This window comes from Pelodiscus sinensis, chromosome 1 (genome assembly GCF_049634645.1).
Source record: "Pelodiscus sinensis isolate JC-2024 chromosome 1, ASM4963464v1, whole genome shotgun sequence".
Taxonomy (NCBI): domain Eukaryota; kingdom Metazoa; phylum Chordata; order Testudines; family Trionychidae; genus Pelodiscus; species Pelodiscus sinensis.
Window position 1 is genome coordinate 228,424,480 of NC_134711.1, and position 22,844 is coordinate 228,447,323.

The window sequence follows — 22,844 nt, forward strand, 5'->3', positions numbered from 1 at the left end:
GGGAAGGGAAGGACAGGGGAGGGGGCTTGCAGCCAGTGGCTGGGTTTCCCCAGCTGGCCAGTCACCAGCACCTGCGCGGGGCTTCCTCTGCCTCCTTACAAAGTGGCGGAGGTTTGCCGCTCGCTGCGCAGTTCCCTGGTGACCCCCTCTAGCTGGACGCAAGGCATCTGGCCAGAGGGGGTCACCGGGGAACTGCGTGCCGAGTAGCGAACTTCTGCTGCTTTGCCGGGAGGCAGGGGAAGCCTCGCGCAGCTGCTGGCGACTGGCCGGCCCTAGGGGAAATTGTGTTATTGCGGAGACAGGGTCATGTTGTTTGAAAAATGTTCCCTAAAAAAAAAAATTGTGCTATTGCGAAAATGTGTTAAGTGGGCACATGCTAAGTGAGGAATTTCTGCACGCACACACACACACACACACACACACACCCTTTGTTGCCTCTACCAGCACCAGCTCTGTGGTGCTGCCTGCACTGCTGCCTCTATCACCGTGGTCACCAACAGGTCGATCGCGATCTACTGGTCGATTGCGAGGCCTCGACCAGTTGCTCGTGAGGCGTCCTGTCTGCCCTGCCCCCATTTCCCTCTCACCCCCGAGAAGCCCCACTACTTACCTCAAGTGAAAATGGAGGTGGTGTCGGCTTCCCAGGGATGGACAGAAGTCCGGCAGCTTAGCGCCACTTCCGGCAATTCCAGAAGTGTGCTAGCTGCTCTGCTGGGTGTACTGCGGGAGGGAGCATTGGCTCCCTGCCCTGTACAGGAGGGGTGAGTCAGCCGCGCGGGAGGCATGCAAGGGGTTTCCCGGTGCACGTGGGGGGGTTGGCCCCGGGGCAAGTGTGCGTGCGGGGCTTCCCAGTGTGCTCAGGGGGTTGGCGCCAGGACAAGCGCGTGCGGGGCTTCCCTGCGCGGGTGGGGGGGGCAGGCGTGTGTGCAGGGCTTCCCTGAGCCGGGGGGGGGAGGGGTTGGCGCCAGGACAAGCACTTGCTGGGTTTCCCTGCGCGGGCAGGGGGGGTCGGCCCCGGGGCAGGCACGTGCTGGTTTCCTGGGGGGGAGGGAGAATCCTGGGAGGAGGGAGATGCAGAGGACTCTCCCGTCCCCACTCCCCGAACTCTGTCCCCACTCCCCGAACTCTGTCCCCAGCCGCAGAACCCTGTCCTCTGCCCTCCCAGCACCTTGTTCCCTCTCCCCTGCCCCCACCCACAGAACTCTGTCCCCACAAAATGTATAACTATAAATGCTTCATTTTAGATGTAAATAGCATGAATAAAAAACAGACCATTTATTTCATAACTATAAACACGTGATTTTAATTTTATGTATCGCATAATTTAAAAATAAACTGTTTATCAGAGTGTGTTAGTAAGGGCTGGGGATAGCAAGTGATGGACAGGAGGAGAATAGAGAGGGCGGGGCTTTAAGAAAGGGGCGGGGCGGTAGATCTTCGCCTGTTCTGAGATTTAAAAAATGATCTTGGGTGTAAAAAGGTTGGAGACCACTGCTCTATCATAAGAACATAGAACATAAGAACGGCCGTACTGGGTCAGACCAAAGGTCCATCTAGCCCAGTATCCTGTCTACCGACAGTGGCCAGCACCAGGTGCCCCAGAGAGGGTGGAACGACGACAATGATCAAGCGATTTGTCTCCTGCCATCCCTCTCCAGCCTCTGACAAACAGAGGCCAAGGACACCATTTTATCCCCTGGCTAATAGCCTTTTATGGACCTAACCTCCATGAATTTATCCAGCTTCTCTTTAAACTCGATTATAGTCCTAGCCTTCACAGCCTCCTCTGGCAAGGAGTTCCACAGGTTGACTACACGCTGTGTGAAGAACTTTCTTTTATTAGTTTTAAACCTGCTACCCATTAATTTCATTTGGTGTCCTCTAGTTCTTCTATTATGGGAACTAATAAATAACTTTTCTTTATCGGCCCTCTCCACACCATTCATGATTTTATAGACCTCTATCATATCCCCCCTCAGTCTCCTCTTTTCTAAACAGATACAGAAGTGGGGCGGGCAGGAGGCAGAGAGGGAGGAGGCAAGGGAGGCTGCTTCAGTTTAAAAACCAGTTCCCCTTGTGGACCGGATGCCTGCTGCCTCTGATACAGAGGAAGACAGCAGCCTCCTGGCCATGGGGGCGGGGGTCTGAGCTCCCCATGGACAGAGGCTCCTGGGGAGATAGAGAGGGTGGCGGAAGCTGCCACAAAGCAGCTCTCCCCTCTGCCCAGCAGGCTCTGTCGGCAGGGAGCTCTCCCTCTCTCCCCCCTCCGCACCGTATAGGGGCTACTGCCACCCTGTGCTGCTGCCTCTGATTCAGCAGGCAGCCAGTCTGCACGGGGAGCTGGGTTTTAAACAGTCTCCCTCTCATGGACCAACTCCCACCTGCCACCTCACGCTGCTGCCTCTGATACAGCGTGGGGTGGCAGGGGGCTTCCTGGGAGTAGGACCGGATCACACTGGCTGCGGTTCCCACCCCTGGTGACTATAGAATAGTCAACTAACCACTAAGAATTCATGCAGTTACTTAACTATTCTGTTACCCGCTATTTAACATCCCTAGTGGAAGTAACAATGAAACTCCTGCCACAGAAGATTGACTAAAAGGAGCCTTTTATTTCTAAGTGAAAGAAGAGACCTGTGTCCGTAAATGACACTATCAAGCTTGCTAAATGGCATTCAGTTACTCTGTAAATTATAGAAGCTTTCATGCATCTCATTATTTGTAATCTTGTCTAGGTGCAATCTTTGTCCTGGACAGTGTTAACTGTACCACTGTAACTTTTCCTGGTCTGTAAGTGAGATTTCACATATTTTTCCTTTACCTTTTTTATGCTTAGATATGCTGTCTTTGAATAATCTCTCTCAGGAAAGAGGGATCTATTTTGTATGTACAGGCAATCCCCGGATTACGTACAAGATAGAGACTGTAGGTTTGTTCTTAAGTTGAATTTGTAGGTAAGTCGGAACTGGCGTCCAGATTCAGCCGCTGCTGAAACTGACCAGCATCTGACTACAGGAAGCCTGAGGCAGAGTTTCTCTGCCCCAGGCTTCCTGGAATCAGCCGCTGATCAGTTTCAACAGCGGCTGAATCTGGACGCCTGGAACAGAGCAGCTGGGATGCTGCCGGGTAGGTCCCCGCAGCGCCGCACCTCGTCTCCCTGGTCTGCAGGGAGACGGGGAGCAAAGCCTTGGAGCACGCCCGCAGCGGGACAGCCCGGGCGCGCTTGGGCTGTCCCGCTGCGGGCGTGCTCCAAGGCTTTGCTCCTGTCCCCCTGGTCTGCTGGGGGGGGGGGTGCAGCTAGTGCCCCCCCCCCCCCCCCGCAGACCAGGCTTTTCTTGCCTACCCCTGGGGTAGAGCAGCTGGGGGCTGCCGGGTTGGTCCCACAGCACTGCTCCGGACCAACCCGGCAGCACCCCAGCTGCTCTGCCCCAGGCATCCTGATTCAGCCGCTGCTGGTCAGTTTCAGCAGCGGCTGAATCAGGACGCCTGGGGCAGAGCAGCTGGGGTGCTGGTGGGTTGCTCCAGTAGCGCTGAGGAGCCGCGCTACTGGAGCAACCCAGCAGCACCCCAGCTGCTCTGCCCCAGGCGTCCCCAAGTTAGCCGCTGCTGAAACTGACCAGCGGCTGACTACAGGAAGCCCGAGGCAGAGTTGCTCTGCCCCAGGCTTCCTGGAATCAGCCGCTGATCAGTTTCAGCAGCAGCTGATTTGGGGACCCCTGGGTTTCTTAAGTTGAATCTGTATGTAAGTCAGAACTGGCATCCAGATTCAGCCGCGGTTGAAACTGATCAGTTTCAGCAGCGGCTGACGCCAGTTCCGACTTACATACAGATTCAACTTAAGAACAAACCTACAGTCCCTATCTTGTACGTAATCCGGGGACTGCCTGTACTTTTATAACCCTAGCTGAAGAATAAAGACATCGTAAAATTTGCTCTGAATACTTGTGACAATGAAGCTGGCTGGCAAGGATGTGGTATTGGGCAAATCTTTCTCAGCAGTCTTGCCGCTGGACGGAGGCCTACCCAGGAATCCTCTAGTGGCATTGTTCAGAGGTTTTAGTCAAGTTTTTACCAAGCCACTGTATTGTTCAATTTAGAGGCAGTTTAAAGGATCACCACCTAAAGATCCAAACAAGGGACTGAAAGTTAAGATTCTTTTCCTAAGTAGTGTCCCTATGGGTGCTCTGCTGTAGGTGTATGTGTGTGCCTGCACCTCTAATTGAAGAATTTATGTTGCAGTGTCCATTCTGCCTACACATGTACCCTCCCTCTCATGTTCTGCCTTGCAGTTATCTCACACTGCACAGGCAAGTCACCTTTAGTTCCTTCTCAACATCCGTTGGCCTGTAACAGAGCAAGTAGCTGTGCAGTTTGTTTACTTTCTCTCCTTAAAATTCATAGCGTTTAGTTTATAGTTTTTAGAGTTGCCATTCCTTTTTGCAGTACCATTAGAACAGTGTCTTGGCTTTCCACCTTCCCAGAGTACCTCATCCCTTTCATGAGTCTGCTTTTTCTCATGTATCCCAAGTTTTACCTCACTTTAAAACCCCTTGCTTACACAATTGGACAGAAAATACAAAAGTGTCGTCATAGCACAACATTAATGAAAAATTCCTGCATTTGTTGTGGGATTACCCACAAAGGGACATGCTTGGTTTCCCTAGCTTCAAAAGGTGCTTCTCTTGCAGAGAGGCAATTCCCATGGCAGACAGACCTTTTCTGCATCTGCTGCCTGGGAGAAGCACATACGGGATCTAGAGCTGAAACTGACTACTGCTTCAGTGTCTCTAGGTCACTTGGGGGACTTAGCTCCACTGCTCCTTTCCTGAAATGGGTTTGGCAGGATCCTGAGGCCTGCAGCAGGGAGCCTCTGAGCCTTGTCCGCCCCGTCACACTGACTTCAGACCAGTGTATGATCCCTGGTTCCGAGCCCTCAGGACAAAAATTATGCCTGGAACCTTCAATCTCCAGAGAGGGAGAATTGCATAAAAAGTCAGCTGATTCACTCCAGCAGAGTCTCTAGAAAGAGTAGGAAGCCTTCAAACTGAGCTCTTGATGAGCTAAAGGCGATCTCCAGCACATTCGGTCACCTCAGCACTAACAGCACCAAAACACGATACCCAGAAAACATAGTGACCACTGGATACAAGCTCTGCTGTGATGCCTGACGACCTAAGGGGCATAGGCTCTGAACTGGTGATACCACCTGCTGAAGATAAGACCATGCCATCCCTACAAAATTGTATTAAAAAATACTCTTGGAACTAAGTGTTTGAAAGCAGCCCTACTAAGAAGCTCTCTTTCAGTTCATCTATTGATAGTCTGTCATGCTAACAACACTCAGACATAGTTGAGTTGAAGGTATTATAATATTGATGATGCTGTTTAATGGATTTGAATTTATACAGTACTTGAACTAGGGATGTAATCGTGTAGTCAATTAACCAATAAGCAAAAGCATATAAGTTAGTGCTATAGAATACATGCATTTCCCACCCCCCACCCTTGTCAGTACATTTTTAAGAAGCCCAGCTCAGTTCTGGCCCACGCTAGGTCTGGGATCTACCCCTGCTGCTGCTCTGCATTTACAGTGTATTAAGAGCCAGCTCAGTTCTGGTTCGCACTGGGTTCAGGAGCTCAGACCGCGCCCCCCTCCCTCCAACCTTAGACAGGGGCTGCTGCCACCTTGTGCTACTGCCTCTTTTTCAGAGGCAGCAGCATTGGGCAGCTGGCAGCCGGTCCACAAGGGGAACTGGCTCCCTTGTTGGCCAGCTTCTGCCTGGCACCCCGCGTTGTTGCCTCTGTTACAGTGGCTGCCGCCCCCGCCCCGAGGACTATAGAATAGTCGCTAAAATAGAATAACAGATAAAAATTCATGAGGTTACTCAACTATTCAGTTAACCGATATTTAACATCCCTAACTTGTACTAGTACTATTCTGTTGCCCAGATCTCTAGGACAAGCAAAAGTGCTTTCTGAGCTGTTGACAATTTTTCTTCCTTCCAGGCAGGGATCAATGGAAGACTTTATAGATGGGTTGAATATCTAGTGTAATAGTGTACTGCAAGTCACAGAAGACGGTAGCTTTATGTGCTTCCTCAGGAGTAGAGGAAGAAAAGGACCTGTGAGTTCTTCTACACCTCCTAGTCGCTGACCAAGGGAGGGTTCTAGCTGATATCACTCATCAGATAAAAGCCTTGGAAGAGTGGGATGTGGCTAAGAAGGAATGTTTTACCTTGCTTACCTGATGCCAAGGCTTTTATCTGATTGTGTTTTCTGTTAGTACAGGCAGTCCCTGGATTACGTCAATCCGACTTAAGTCGGACCCCTAGTTACGAACTGGGGGGGGGGAGGGGGGAGGCTGCTGCTGAAACTGATCAGCGGCTGATTCCAGGAAGCCAAGGGCAAAGCAGCTCTGCCTCGGGCTTCCTGTAGTCAGCCGCTGGTCAGTTTCAGCAGTGGCTGAATCGGGGACACCTGGGGTACCCGACTTACGTACAAATTCAATTTAAGAACAAACCTACAGTCCCTATCTTGTACGTAACCCGGGGGCTGCCTGTACTTTGATTTCTATCTGTGACTGAGGGGGAGGGGGGAACATAGATTCTATCAGGGCTTTCAGCAACAATAAAATTTTCTAGCTAAGCCTAAGTAAGCTATGCACCAATTCATAGAGCCTTTCAGCCATCATAACATGAGGTTTGGTTTGATTTAGTTTTGAGAGAATAAATCATGCAAGTATAGATGATAGCTGTATAGTACAAAGGTAAGGAAAGTAAGCAGTAGTTCAATTTGTCAACCATCCCAAAGTATGCAGTACAGGCAGTTCCCGGGTTACATGGATCCGACTTGCATCGGATCCCTACTTACAAACGGGTGAGGCAACCCCGCACTAGCTGCTTCCCACCAACAGACCAGGGAGATGCGAAGCTAGCGCCTCCCCCCGAGCAGACCAGGGAGACGCAGAGCGGCTTTTCTCAGCAGACACCTCAGCTTGAGAATAAAGGACTAAGGGAAGTGAGGTGTGGGAGAATAAAACTGAGCTCTGGAGAAATGTTTGGCTAGAGTTTCCCCTACAATATGTACCAGTTCCGACTTACTTACAGATTCAACTTAAAAACAAACCTACAGTTCCTATCTTGTATGTAACCCGGGGACTGTCTGTATAGTAAAATAAAATATAGTGATTCCTAGTTGTTGAAAAGCACAATCTTATTTAATTTTAGGAGGCAGATTATTGCCTTTTTAATACTTCCAGGTATGTGGTAGTGGTGTGGGGTTTTTTTTTTTAACAGTTTGACAGCTGGTACCAGGTGTAGCAATAGAATTTTCAAATAAATCATTGACTTGCATACTATTAGCTTCCCATTTTTGTACCAATCGCTGTCCTATATAACAAAGGATTTTAAAAATACCTAAATTCTTGAAACTATGGATCCATGAGAAAAAGTACTCTTTATTGCATATTCTTGACATCCTGGTTTAATGGTGACATTCATCAAATACTGAGATTGATAAAGCAAAAATGTACAGTCTCAATAATGAGACTTTTGCTTTTCTGAGACTGTACCCTTAAAAGGACTCCAAACAAGTTTTGTTTTGGGGTTGTCTGCTGTATATGACAGATGGCTTTTTAAACTTTAAAGTTTAATGCTGTTTGCTATGTGTATTTTCTTTCCATTTCTACAGCTTATGTTGGGCTTTCATTTGATTTAAACAATGACCTTTGTGTTAGAATTTCTTATCCCCAGGTTAGCTCTTGGTAACAGGTAGCATAGCCATATTTTCCTCTCCTTCTGTCCCTTACAATGTTGCCCTTTTTTTAGAATTTCTCTCCTCTCTTTTCAGTCTTTCTGAACTACATATCATCTAGTGTTTCATGTTCCTGATAAGATTTCAGGAATCATCACTGGTTGCTTGATTCCTGACTGGAATTTCAGGGTGTTTTGGTTAAACAAATGAGTAGTCCAGTGGCACCTGAGACTAATAAATACATAGGATCGTGAGCGTCTGTAGATAAAACCCACTTCATTAAATAGTGAGTTAATTGCTTGATTTGTAGGTAAACAGTTGGCAGAGACTCAGAACTTTGTCTTTTAAAAAAATTGTTCTTATTAATTATTAGCATTGCATTTTTTAAATATGGAAAACATTTTTTATATCAAGCTTTGAAATCCTAACTATTTTTTTATTCCTGTTACAGACTGACACAACTATTGGCCTCAGCTCATATCAACAGAAAAGGTAAAGTGTGTTCGAGAGTAAGATGCGTGCTTCTAATGAATTCTCCCTGTGGAGTTTGTGATTCTTGATGACCAAAAAAAAATTTTTTGTGCAAGTCACTGTTAGAAGAAAGTTAACTTAAGTCTGTCATAAAAACTTGAACAAAACAGTATATTGTGAGAGGACTCCCTCACGTGAACCAAAAAGATCTATCTGTCCTTAGCCTTATTGCTACGTATGCCCTCTCACACTCCACAGAGCAGATCCACAGTGCTGTAGAATAATAGATTCACACTGGCCACATTGACTCATCCTCAACATTAATATCACTAATCACCCTTCGAACACATTTCTCAGTTCCAAAGCCCTTCCAGAAGAATCTCTCCAGAACCCCAGTGCTAGTTTGCAGATCTTAAAAGCTCTCAACCCCTTCTCCCTAAACAAGGCCATCTCCTGTCCACAAAGACACATGAGCTCTAGGATCTATGCAAGATCCCTAAGCATATTACAGTAAAACTCCAGTGGTCCGGCATCCAGTGGTCCGGCACTCCTGATGGTCCAGCACCATCTGGAACCCAGAAGTGCTCCGGGCAGCCGGACAATTGGAGCTGCTCTGCCCCCGGTTTCCCCAATTCAGCTGCTGCTGAAACTGACCAGCGGCTGACTTGGGGAAGCCAGGGGCAGAGCACCCCAGCTGCTCTGCCCTGGGGCTTCCCGGAGTCAGCGCTGGTCAGTTTCAGCAGTGGCTGACTTGGGGAAGTCTAGGGCAGAGCAGCTGGGGTGCTGCCAGGTTGGTCCCGCAGCACCGAGGGACGCATTCCCCCCCCACTCCACCCCAGACCGCTCATAGACCCCCCCCTTCCGATAGTCCAGCATATTTGATAATCCAGCACCCCCTGGGTCCTAAAGGTGCCGGATTATCAGAAGTTCACTGTAATAGGATACATTTAGTCCCATCACTAACAAAAGCAGGTGCTTCAAGACTACCCTGCTAGAAACCACCAAACTAAAATTCTACAACAAGACTCTGGCTTCTGACAAATATAAGGACCAGTAAGCAAGTGGAGATGATTGGTGAAGCCAGTTGTCAGGTTAATACCACCACGAGCTGCAGTAACCCCCTGTTCCTGTGTAATGGGCTCTACCCATGACAGGCCCTCCTGCTCCTGAAATTGCACAAAATCATTAAAGCTTTCTTATACCTCAGAAATGTTTATAGAACCACTGATCTCTATACTACACTGATAGCAAGGTTCCGTAGTGGCCACAAATAACATGTCATCTAAGTAATGCACTACCTGCCTTAAACCAATATCCCACTGCTCAGTGAATATTGTACTTTCTCAGATGCTGAACGTATTGCTTAGTCCCCTGGGCACAGCTTTATCAAATTGTCCTTTAAACGTTTGGGTTTATCTGTCAGTCAGAAGGATGCACCATCAGTAGCTGAAAAGCAGACAATATGCCTTTCCTGTACTAGCATGGACCTAAATAGTCTCCCTTCTCTTCTGGGTCACCTTGAAGGTGAGGTATGGATCAGTGTCACAAGGCTGACTTGGTCTGAAGCATCCACAGCAAGTCAATTTCTGGCTGTTTAGTCCTTTTAAGGGACAAGCCAGATGACCATACTCATGACTTCATGCATGGTGAGTCAGTACATTGACTCTCATGCTGACAATTGCTAACTATTTAATGTGAATTTGTTAATATGGGTTGCTTCTCCCTGTTCTTATTTTTATTCCACTGGTGGGTTGTCCACTTGTGTTATCATAATCAAGGGTGACCAGATGCCCTGATTTTATAGGATCACTCTGAATATTTGGGGATTTGTGTTATGTAGATGCCCCACATCCTATCCTGATTTTTCAGACTTACTGTCTGGTTCCCCTGTCTCAGTCCCCATCTTGGTTCTCTGTGTAAACTACATATATGCTCATAATCTTTTTCTACTGTTAAAAATTATTGTGTATTCTGATTATGCTAATCAGTACGCAGTCGGCTTTAATTGAATGGGTTAAACTTTGTTTCTCTTTGTGAAAATATTTTGAAAAAGTTATTTACCTTTCAGTTTTTTGATGACAAGATTTTTATAACTAGACTCCATGAGATCTGCATTGTTTTGTTCCTCAAGCAGATGACTCGTTTTGAGTTTGGCTGTTGGGAACCACATCTCTATGAATCACTTAAATTTTTGCCAGTTCTTACTGCTTTATAAAAATCTGTGAACTGCAAAAGAGTACATTTTTAGTGATCTGTTTTTATCCTGTAAACAGATTAATAATCTGAGTTAAGAAAAAGTTTCATTTTAGGTTGCCCATCATGTATAGCTATCACAGGCATACACAGTCAAATTAATCCTTTAATTCTACTTTCTCATTCTTTTGGGAATTTGTTCTTCCTTAAATTGATCTTAGTTTTTTGACAGGGCCTTAAAATCACCAAATTAGATGATTACTAATAGCAAGGATCTGAAAATCTTTACCACATAAAGAATCAGCAGTAGTCTTCTACAAGCAAGTTTTTAACACATGAATTCTCATAATGCTGACTGCCTATGTGCTGACTAAGTTTTTATTAAAAATTGTGAGGTATAGTGGCAAGAGAAGAATGGTACATGAGTTTGTGTGCATGCACTTTTTAATGCCTTTTAAACAACCTGAGAATGAGTTAAGAGGCATTGGAAGTACAGGATGGATTGCACAGTTGAGGACTGGTGATGTACAGGTTCTTGCAGCAGGACTACCAATACATTTCAGTCTTGACCTTAAAACTCCCTGTCTCAATTTTAGGCCTCTTGAGTATTCATTAACTAGTGTTCTCTGCTGAGAGAGCCAACCTGATTCCTTTTCACACAGTGCTCCACAAACTTTCCAATCGGTTCAGATCTTATGAAAATCGCAAGGTGTAAATTGTTCTTAAGAATGAAAATTCAAATTCCAGCGTTCATGTTCCTAGCAAGGCCTTTGGCTTACTTCAAAGCACTATTTTTAATACAATTTCCACGCTGTCATCATTAGTACTGAGGTATTGGAAAGCATAAAGAACAGCTGCAGTTTAGAATGTGTCGTACTGATGCCGTCTAAGAGATACTTGCCTTAAAAGTATATGCAGTGATAGGTGCATTCTCTCACCTGTGACTTTTTGTTTTGACTCCCACTAGAAACATGTATGTTGGTCTCTTTTTAAAAAAAATCACACATGTTGTCCTATTACTTCTAACTTGAATATTTAAATCACATCTTAATTTATAATTAGGCACATGAATGGCCTGAGTTTGAAGGGCTAGTTGGAAAGCTCCTGTTTGATTTAAGTGGAAAATATTAGCACTCTGACCACAGAGGTGTCTAACTTCAAGCATCAGGTTTGAAAATTTCAAATGGTGGTGTACCTGTATCTTGTGTCCTGTTTTTAACTTTTCCTTTGAAAATTACTTTTGGATAAAACTAGCTAGAAAGTAAATTCTGATCACTAAATTGGTCTTCCTTTGTCAATTTAAATATGCTCGGGGCAAAGATGACATTACAGGAAAAACCAACAGCATGCAAAAATAATCATGCCCTGACAGCCAGAATTTTTGCTTCATGCGTCCTCTTACACGTCTTAGACGGTATATTGAGAACTATAATAATGAACATTTTTTTTAGAAATTAAGCCAGAAACCAAGAAGTATATCTGAATGTTTCATGCTCCTGCATACCTTTAGGGCACAGACTTGAATGCTGTATTTCAATTTAAAAGCAAATATTTACATTTGTACTGTAAAGTTGTAGCTGTTAAAATATCAGTTTATCCCTTTTTAATTTGTAGTTCTTTACCAAGGGTCTCTTAGACCAAGGTTTCTCATTCTGTGGGTCATGACTTAAAACTGTCATCAGAATGTCAAAGATTAGTGTAAACTACGAGAAGTCCTGTGGCACCTTATAGACTAACAGATTTATTGGAGCAAAAACCCACTTTGTCAGATGGATTTGGTGGAAATTCCAGAGGCAGGTATAAATATACAGGCACATGAAAAGAAAGGAGTACCAATCAAGAGGAAGGCCAGAGATAACGAGGTCAATTCAGTCAGGGAGGATGTGGCCCACTTCTCGCAGCTGATGTGGAGGTGTGAACTCCAAGAGAGGAGAAACTGCTTTTGTAGCTGGCTAGCCATTCACAGTCTTTGTTAAATCCTAAAATGATAGTGTCAAATTTGTAAATGAATTGAAGCTCTGCAGCTTCTCTTTGAAGTCTGTTTTTGAAGTTTTTTTGTTGCAGGATGGCTACTTTTAAATTTGCTGCTGTGTGGGAGATTGAAGTGTTCTCCTACCGTTTTTTGTATGTTACCATTCCTGATATCTGATTTGTCCATTTAGTCTTTTACATAGGGACTGTCCAGTTTGGCCAATGTGTTTAGCCAATGTTTATGGCAGAGAGGCATTGCTGGCACATGATGGCATATATTACATTGGTAGATGTGTAGGTGAATCAGCCTGTGATGGTGTGGCTGGTGTAGATATGTGGGTAGAGTTGGCACTGAGGTTTATTACAGGGATCCTGACCCCAAGGACAGTGGGAGGCTCTGTATTGTAGTTAGAGACGGCCCTTCACTCACCCTGAAGTAGTGGCTCCAGTCCCATGGGACTTGCTGACCTTGGCTTTGCCATTCCTGGCACTGTCACCTGCTCACTGGGTCACAGCATTGTCCAGGTTTTTTTTCTCACTGTACAACATAAATCTCTTTATCCCAGTCTAATAATGTGATGGTGCAGAAAGCAACTTGATGCTAATTGATCTAAACAAAAGTTTCACATGTATTTCATCACTTTCTGTATTTATAATATTCACAGAAGAAAACAATATTGGCTGACATGATTGCTAAGATGCAGAATATTGTGAGGTTATGGGACAATGAGAGTTGAGGTCATTCAGTGATAGGGACTAGTCCCTAAATTTGAGTGAATTTACTGAAAATGAAAAAGCTCTTAGGTTTTGCGAGGCAGTCACAGTTCAAACTCATTTCTCTACTTCATTTTCTCTGCCATCCTTGTAAATTGGGGAAAAAAGTCAAACTCATTAAAAATCTACCACTGTGTTAAAAGGAAAAGTTTGTTTATTTAGTGCTACGCTATTGCTCTTATTCTAAGCACTTCTCACTTTTCTAATTCCCTTATTTCATCTGTAAACCCGTGATGCAGCACAGCACAAACTCACTGTTAGAGAACTTTCATGTTTTGTTTACAGAAAAATTTGACAAGATTCCTTCATTCAGGATTTCTTAACTCAGACTCTCAGCACTGGGTTCAGAGAGCAGCCTTTACCCCCCATCCTCCTAGTTCTGGGGCATCTGTTTTTATGGCTCCTTTTTTAATCACCTGTGTGAGCTTCATTAACTGCTCGCTGGTCAGGGATTAGGTAGAAACAATGTACTGTCATAATTATAATTTTCAAGTCTCTTTGAATTTAATCTTGAAACACGTTCTTCCCTTGCATGTCAAATTATATAAAATTATTTAAATAGTATGCTTGACTTTTAAAAATAAAGCTGGTTTAAAAAAAAAATCTTGGCACTTACTGTGTAATATTATCTCTACTTTTGTTAAATGAGCATGTGTGGTAGTAACAGTTTACACATGTAGTGTTGAGTAGTTTATACAACTAAGCCATTAGGTTCTTGCAATACTAGGGATGTTAAAAGGCTTAATGTTTAATGTTATATCTTCTGATATAGAGGCAGCAGCATGAGGGGGAAGGAGTACATATGGGGAATCAGCTTTTAAGTCTGCTTCTGGTACGTGCAGGGAGCCTGCATGTAGCCATGAAGGTTAACCGATGAGCTGAGGGTCATCAGTTAACTGTGTACATAGTTACACTTTCACATCCCTATATAATACCACATATTTTTACTAGGACAACAATTTCAACAGCAGTTTGTGGACTGACACTTATCTTACCATGGTTTTAATAACTGATAATTTGTGAACTGTTGGGTTAAGTACTGAATCCTTAATGTACAAAATTGTCTATAAGTTAGCATAAAAATATTGTCTGAACAATTGTCAACAAAAACTCATGTGATTCAGGTTACAACCTTCAAAAATAACTGTATACGTAAGGACCATCTTAATGAAAGTGCAGCTAAATATGTATAATTATATTTAGCACAGTCTGATTTTTTTAGAACTTTTTAAAACCACAAAATTAAAGGATACTCCTAAAGCTTCAGCATATCCTTGATTTGCTCATTGTTGCTTATTGTATGCAGTTAAATGTAATGGGCCTATTTTGCTATTCCAGGAAGGGTGGTATAACCGATTTAAAGACTCTTTAAATGTATATATTTTGTGGGGTTTAAATCAGCCCTTAATCTTGGTGCAAAATGTTTTTTTGTGTTTATATAGCTAGATCGATTTAAAAGAACAATTCTGGTATGCTATTTTTTTGAGAAATTTAGTGTGTTCATATTAGACATCTGAATACAATGACATTATGAGTCTTTATTTAATATTCAGACTCCTTAGGGCCAGATAGTGCCTTTAATCTCCTCCAGCAGAAAGGGAGTTGATAGCTACATTAAAAGGAGAGAGAGCTTCATGGGTTGTATGTCAGTGTGTCCCACTTTCCTGGAGTGTGTATGTCAGGAGAACATTGAGTTCTGGCACTCCCTCACCTTTACAACAGCCCCATTAGGGCCAGCCTGATTCAAGTTTTAAGCCATCTTTCTCCCAACTAGTGATATAAGCCACTAGTCAGCTATCCGATAAGCAGATGTTTATCGGATAGTCAAGTAGCGACTCAACCAGTCATTCTCCCCTCCCCCCTTGCTGCCTCTATCAGAGAGGTGTAGCAAGGAGCGGGGAGCAGAAGCTGGTTCCCCACAGCACGTCACTGTGGGGGGGCAGGAGAGGTAGAGGCACAGCAGGAAATGGCATGAGTGGGGACTGCTTCAGTCCCCTCTTGTGCCAGTTCCCACTGCAGGCACTTCTGCTTATGAAAAGTACAAGAGCCCTCTAGGGCTCTTGTATTTTTCATAAGCAGAAGTGCTTCAGGGAGCATGGGGCGAGCAGGGACTCAAGCAGTTGCCACTACTCCGTGCTCTCTGTGGTGGGCCCCCACCCCCTCCCCCCGCTGCCTCTTATCTATCAGAGGCAGCAGGGGGGAGATGAGAGTTGCTGCTATGAAGCAGCCCCTGTCTGCAAGGGTCCCAGCAGGGTTCCCCCTCCTCCCCCCACCCCATGGACAGGGGCTGTTCGTTATCCCCAAGCAACCCCTGTTTGTGGCAGCCAGAACTTGAGCTGATTGCTGTGCCACTGGGCTCTTACTACTACATTTAAAATGCAGAGCTGCAGCAGGGGTGGCTCTGGAGCCAGCATGAGCCAGGACTGCTCAGGCCCTGCTCCAGTTGGTGCCTCTGGAGCTACCCCTGCTGCAGCTCTGCAGAGGCCCTTATTGACTAATCATACAGTCAACACAAATTGTATCAACTATTTGATTAGTCAAATAATCACATTTTAACTCCCAACTTGACTGATGGGTTGTCATCCTTGGGATGCACTCTGGAAGCTATGGGAACCATGGTGTCCCTCTCCACTATGCAGCTGGGTTGGGGACAAAGCCAGCCTCACCCAGGTCCTCTTATCACCAATCTTGGCAGCAAAATGATCTGGACAAACTTGAGAAATGGCCTGAAGTAAATAAGAAAAAGTTTAATAGGGACAAATGCAAAGTGCTTCACTTAAGACGGAACAGTCAGTTTCATACATACAGAATGGGAAGTGATTGTCTAGTAAAGAGTACTCCAGAAAGGGATCTAGGGGTCATAGTGGACCACAAGCTAAATATAGATCAACAGTGTGACTGTTGCAAAAAAAGCAAACATGATTCTGGGATGCATTAACAGGTGTGTTGTGAGCAAGACACGAGAAGTCCTTCTTCTGCTCTACTCTGCGCTGGTTAGGTCTCAATTGGAGTATTGAGTCCAGTTCTGGGCACCACATTTCAGGAACTATGTGGAGAAATTTGAGAAGGTCCAGAGAAGAGCAACAAAAACTATTAAAGGTCTAGAAAACAAGACCTCTGAGGGCAGACTGAAAGAATTGGACTTGTTTAATTTAGAAGAGAGAAGTCCTAAGAAGGGACGTAATAGCAGTTTTCAAGGATCTAAAAGGATGTTACAAGGAGAAGGGAGGAAACATTGTTTTCCTTGACTGCTGATGATAGGACAAGAAGCAATGGGCTTAAATTGCAGCAAGGGAGGTTTAGGTTGGACATTAGGAAAAATTTCCTAACTGTCAGGGTGGTTAAACATTCGAATTAAGTTGCCTAGGGAAGTTGTGGAATCTCAATCCTTGGAGATATTTAAGAGCAGACTGAATAGACATCTATCAGGGATGATCTAAACCATGCTTGGTCCTGCCATGAGTGCACGGGACTGGACTCAATGATTTCTCGAGGTCCCTTCCAGTTCTTGTATTCTGTGATTCTATAACCTCTCAAGAAAGATCTTGGAGTCATTGTGAAGAGTTCTCTGAAAACATCCACTCAATGTGCAGTGGCAATCAAAAAAGCAAATAGAATGTTAGGAATCATTTAAAAAGGGGTAGAGAATAAGATGATATTGCCTCTATATAAATCCATGGCACGATTACATCTTGAATACTGCATACAGATGTGGTCGCCTCATCTCAAAAAAGATATATTGGCATTGGAAAAAGTTCAGAAAAGGGCAACAGAAATTATTTTGGTTTTTGAATGGGTGCCATATGAAGAGAGATTAAAAAAACTTGGACTTTTTAGCTTAGTAAAGAGGAGACTAAAGAGGGATATAATAAAGGTCTATAAAATCATGACAAGTATGTAGAAAGTGAATAAGGAAAAGTTACTTACTTATTCCCATAACATATGAATTAGAGGTCACCAAATGAAATTGAGAGAGAGCAGGTTTAAAACAAACAAAAGGAAGTTTCTGAGGAGGTAGGTGTAGGGCAGGCTTTGTCCTATGAGGCAGAGTAGAATTACTAAGCCTGCCTGCTTAGTGAATTGCTTTTAGTGAATTCCCCCAGGAGTATAAAATAGGTGTAAAAATTGCAAGGCTTCCTTACATGGTCAGAGTGGTGGAAAGGAGCCTTATTGTAAAGGCCATTATGGCCTTTTATATCCCTATCATACTTTAGTAATTAGAGCTGGTCTAATTTTTGGACTGAGGACATTTCTTATAAAAAGAGTCCATTAACTGTTTGCTGTTGACTTTTCTGCAGGTGGTCAGTAATCAATATAAATTGAGTTTGAGTCTCCAGCTCTCACTTGCTCTTCAGTTGCCTCTGTTGTAGCATTGAGCATATGGATGCATATATTTGTTGACTAATAACTGAAAGTAAAGGGTCAATACTAGCTACATTGCTATTAGACAGAGGTGGGCTGGGGATTTTCTTAATGCTCTCCAATCCCATTCTCCATCCATTGTACTGTAGTTTAAATAATTTGTCAACATTGAAACTAGTTTGATTATATTGTGCTGTTTTAAGAAATAACATATACAGAATTTTAAAGTGCAGTATTTTTACTTTTGTGATGCAAAATTTTATTTTTGGCTCAGAATTCCACCACGAGTACGAGGGTAGTTACCACCCTAAACTGCAGTGCCATAATGGGAGCCGGGCAGTCCGAGTGCAGAGCCAAGCAGTGTGGAGTGGCTACTACTCTGGCTGGTACCATGAAGGGTATAGTGTAGCGTTCCTGTCTCCTCCTAGTGCCAGTTCTGTGGCTGCTTGGCAGCTTCCAGCCACTTTTGACTGCTTGCACAGGTAATAAGAGACACCCTGGCAGGGAAACCTCGTTCTGGGAGAGCCTCCATGGAGGAGTGACCATGGGGGATGACCTTCCTGGCACAGCCCTTAGCTACCCTATCCCTTGCACCCTGAGCTATGCCCGCGCTTTGATACCTTCCAGATAAGCATCACCTGTTCCTTGGCATTGGAGAAAATGAGAGACCCTCATATGAGGGAAGGAAGGGAGAAAATGAAAGTGCATGGCATGGGGGAGAGTAATGGGAGGTATACAGAGCCCCTTGAACGAGTAGGGAGGGGAATGGGGCACCCAGAGCTCTTTTGTTGTGGGGGGGAAGGGGGTGTTTGCAGGCATTCCTAAAACTGAATGGAATAGGAGTGTGAGTCCCAGCGAATTTGAAGGAGGAATGGAGGGACATAAGGAGCCCCGAGCATGTGCAAAGCACTCAGCCTACAGAAGCAACAAAGCATGCAACCCTCCTATTAATTGACAGTTATCTTAATGGAGCCCTTCACTTTTAAAGATTTAGGCTTTTGCAGTCACCCACATGGGGTGAGTTCTCATGCGCGTCAAAGATGCTGCCAACTAGTGTTTAACAGCCAATTCTGTTGCTCATAACAGGAAGACACAAACCTTTATTGAAAGTGAACTTAAAGTGGGAAAATAACTTGTTTTGCATGAAACCTCAGGGGTAGTTAGGTGAAAGTGTAGAACATCGCACATATTGTAGGCAGAAAATTGCAAACATAATCTGTTGCAGTTAAGATAAATGTTGAGCATCTATTTTCCTAGATCAATTCTTATTGAATGATATGACTAATGAAATGTTGGGAAGATGTTGCTCACAGTACAGTGACAAATTCTGGCACTCTGCTGAAAGACTTTTGAAAGTAAACTGCACCTAGTTATAAAAATGGTAACTTAATGCTCAGTTTTCTAAAATTTAAAGAATTTGTTTTGCTTTTATGAACACCTCACCTCTGTTTGTGATTGTGGGATATCTTCTGAAATTATAAATTGGGAGAGCTGAGCCATCAAATAAATTAAAATAGATTGTATTTAGCCTACTAAAAGGCAAAAGGAGGCTTTGGAAGATAGAATGCCAATGTTTAAAAGTGGAAAGTGTTGAGACTCTGTATTTGTAGTGTTACTTGGGCACATTTGGAGTGGTGAGTGTTTTAAATTCTTAAATGCGTAGTTCTGTGGCACCTTAAGTAACTAACAAAACTATATATAGTATCACAAGCTAAGGTGCCTCAGGACTACTCATTGTTTTTAAAGTTAGACTAACACCGCTACGCCTCAGACTCTTTAAATTTCTTAGATAATGTATCCAGTCATTACTAGGAACACTTTAAAAGGTCCCATGTACAAACCTAAAATACTTGCCTACGTTATACTCTGACACATAATTTGAGACGTTAATAGAATGGAAGTAGATACACCACTTCTTGTTACACAGAAGTAGTAAAGTATTCTGAAATAACGTCTTTCAGAGTAAATATGTAATAGAATGTGATAAGCCCAATTGTATAATTACAACTGTAACACAGTGTGCAACTACTTGAGATCTAAAATGTAACTTTTAGGTGTCAGTTTTTCAGTATTATTTGCCTAAACAGATTTTTTTCTTTAAAAAAAAAAAATAGTATGTCCCATTTGGTGACCTATTTGAGTGCCTGGATATGGACTTATGAGTCTCTCTGTAGGCATCAAATGAAAAATATTTTCAAAATTGATTTGCTGAGACTGTCTTCCATTTTATTTCAAACCATTTATCTTGATTTCTGCCTCACCATCAGCTTTTGTTGCTTTCTGATTTGACATTGACCAAAAGATTGTGATACAGACACATGAGTTGCATAAAGATATTTCAGATTGGGATAAACTAAATATTAAATGCATGTTTGTGTAGCATGCGTGGAAGAGTTTTTGGTGGGATAGATTAAACAATAGAGTGATAAAGGCATTAGAGGAAAAGGACACAGTTTAAAAATTGGAAATAAAAATCTTAGGAACATAGGAAGAAGTATAAACTTTGGCAAGTTAAGAATCAAAACAGAGTGAGGCAATCCAAATAGAATTTAAAGAACTACTAGTCAAAGACATTTAACACTCTTAATAATTTCAGATTAATAACTCAGAAGCAGAAAAGTTCTAAAGAAGCATTCGAGGAAGACAATGCTATTGCAGACAAACTAAATTAATTATTTTCATTGGTCTTCACTGCAGAGGATGTTAGAGAGATTCTTCAGTCTTAATCCAGAGATTAGTGACCTATAAAGAATGGAACTGTCCCAGACTAAGGCATCGGTAGAGGAGATTTTGGGACAGATTGATAAGTCCCTGAGACCAGATCGTAGGCAGTGAGTATAAGAACACAGAGGGTGCTAAGTCTCCCCAAACAGGGTGTCTTGGACTGCTGCTGCTGAAAAGTTGCCTGGAACATGGCCAGCCCATGCTCTGTTCCAAGAATCACTTCCCCTCATCCTTTTCCCTCGTGGCCTGACCCACACTGCTCCTCTTTCCCTCCAATGATTCATCTCTTTCCCCCAGGGCTTTCCCTGCCTGCTGCTCATGGTTCTTTGATCCCCTCCCGAGACATCACTGATTCTGCCCCTCTGCTCCTGAGGCCCTCCTGCCCATTTTTCATGCCTTTCTGCCTCCTTCTCCAAGGCCCCTGCATCTTGCTCCCAATGGAGAGGAGTGGGCATGCGTGAGGGGGGGGGGCATGAGCAGCAGGTAACTTGAGGGCAAAGGTTGTGGGTAGGGCATTGGGAGGGAGGTGGTCAGGCTGGGGTGGGGCTTTGGGGAGAGGGGGAGGGGATTTCCAGCTTTCTTGACCAATTCCCTAAATGCAGGAGTCATGTGCTGCCCATGGACCAGATGGTATTCACCCAAGAGTATTAATGGAACTAAAATATGAAGTTGCAGAACTACTAACTGTGGCATATAACCTATCACTTAAATTTACTTCAGTACCAGGTGACTGGAGGATATGCCAATTTTTGAAAGGCGGCTTCAGAGGCAATCTAGCAATTACAGGCTCTTAAAGCCTATCTGCAGTACCAGGCAAATTACTTGAAACTAATAAATAACAGAATTATCAGACACCTAGATGAACATGATTTGATGGGAAGTGTCAACATGACTTTTGAAAAGGGAAATCATGCCTCACCAATCTACTAGAATTCTTCTAGGGTTAGCATATATGTGGACAAGACTGATCCAGTATATATAGTGTACTTAGACTTTTAGAAAGCCTTTGACAAGGTCTCTCACCAAAGGCTATTAAGCAAAGTAGGCAGTCCTGGGTTATGAGGGAAGGTCCTCTCATGAATCAATAATTGGTTAAAAGATAGGAAACAGAGGGTAGGAATAAATAGTCAGTTTTCAAAATGAAGAGCTGTAAACAGAGATGCCTCCAGGGATCTGTAAGAGCAGGGCTGTTAAATGATCTGGGAAAAGGGGTAAACGGTGAGGTGGTAAAATTTACAGATGATACAAATGTACTAAAATAGCTTAAGTCCAAAGCAGACTGCAAAGAATTAACAAAGGTTCTAAAAAAAGTGGATGATTTTGCAATAAAATGGCAGATTGCATTTATCAACATTAAATTTGAAGTAATGCACACTGGAAAACACAATTCCAGCTATACGTGTAAAGTGGGTTTTAAATTAGTTGTTACCAGTCAAGAAAGAGATCATAGAATAGTCTTCATGTGTGGGTCTCTGAAAACATCTGTTCTGTATGTTGCAGCAGTCAAAAATGCCAACAATATTAGGAACCATTAGGAAAGGGATAGATAATAAAACAATAAATATAATACCAATATATAAATAAGTGGTGTGCCCCCACTTTGTATATTGCAGGGGTGAGTAATAATTTTTTTTTTTTTTTTGCTAGGGCCACTTCATAAATTTTTGAAGTGACCCTGGGCTGCACTGGAAGGGGCAGGGCCTCAAGCGGAAGGGGCAGGCCAGGATACTTCTCTGCTTCCTCACCCACAGACTATCATTGGTCTGGGGGTGGGGGGAGCACGTGCTCCCCCTTCTGCCCCCAGGCCAATCTGGGCTTGGGGATGAGGGAATGCGCAAAGTGTGTCCAGTTCTGGGCGCCACATTTCAAGAAAGATGTGGAGAAATTGGAAAGGGTACAGAGAAGAGCGACAAGAATGATTAAAGGTTTAGAGAACATGACCTATGAAGCCAGGCTTCATGAACTGGGCTTGTTTAGTTTGGAAAAAAGAAGATTAAGGGGGGACATGATAGCGGTTTTCAAATACCTAAAAGGGTGTCACAAGGAGGAAGGAGAAAATTTGTTCCTCTTGGTTTCTGAGGACAGGACAAGGAGTAATGGGCTTAAAGTGCAGCAGGGGAGGTTTAGATTGGACATTAGGAAAAAATTCCTAACTGTCAGGGTGGTCAAACATTGGAATAAATTGCCAAGGGAGGTGGTGGAATCTCCCTCTCTGGAGATATTTAAGAACAGGTTAGATAGACATCTGTCAGGGATGGTGTAGACAGAGCTTGGTCCTGCCTTGAGGGCGGGGGGCTGGACTCGATGACCTCTCGAGGTCCCTTCCAGTCCTATGATTCTATGATTCTATAAGTCTCCCCCTGCCTTGCCAGGAGCTAAGCGCCGCATGCTCCTTGCAGGGCAGGGGCAGGACAGAGGAAACTTTGCACACTTTTCCCCTGTCCCCAGACCCAAAGCCTCCTCTCCCCCTCCCAGGCCAATCAGGGCTTGGGGGCAGGGGGAGTGTGCGAAATTTCCTCTGCCTTGCAAGAAGCACGTGGCGCTTAGAAGTGCCACATGCTCCTGGCAGGTCAGGAGGAGACTTTGAGCGCTCCCCT

General features: G+C 44.0%; 1 protein-coding gene across 5 annotated transcripts in view; it reads left to right on the forward strand.

Moving 5' to 3' along the window:
* The window catches only part of TMEM131 (transmembrane protein 131), a 160,926-nt gene that overhangs the window by 39,413 nt on the left and 98,669 nt on the right, over positions 1-22,844 (forward strand). For all 5 annotated transcript variants that reach the window (XM_075916530.1, XM_075916531.1, XM_075916529.1 and 2 more), the window contains exon 3: positions 8,204-8,244. In XM_075916530.1, coding sequence (XP_075772645.1) covers positions 8,204-8,244 — 41 coding nt within the window. The remainder of the gene's footprint in view (positions 1-8,203; positions 8,245-22,844) is intronic.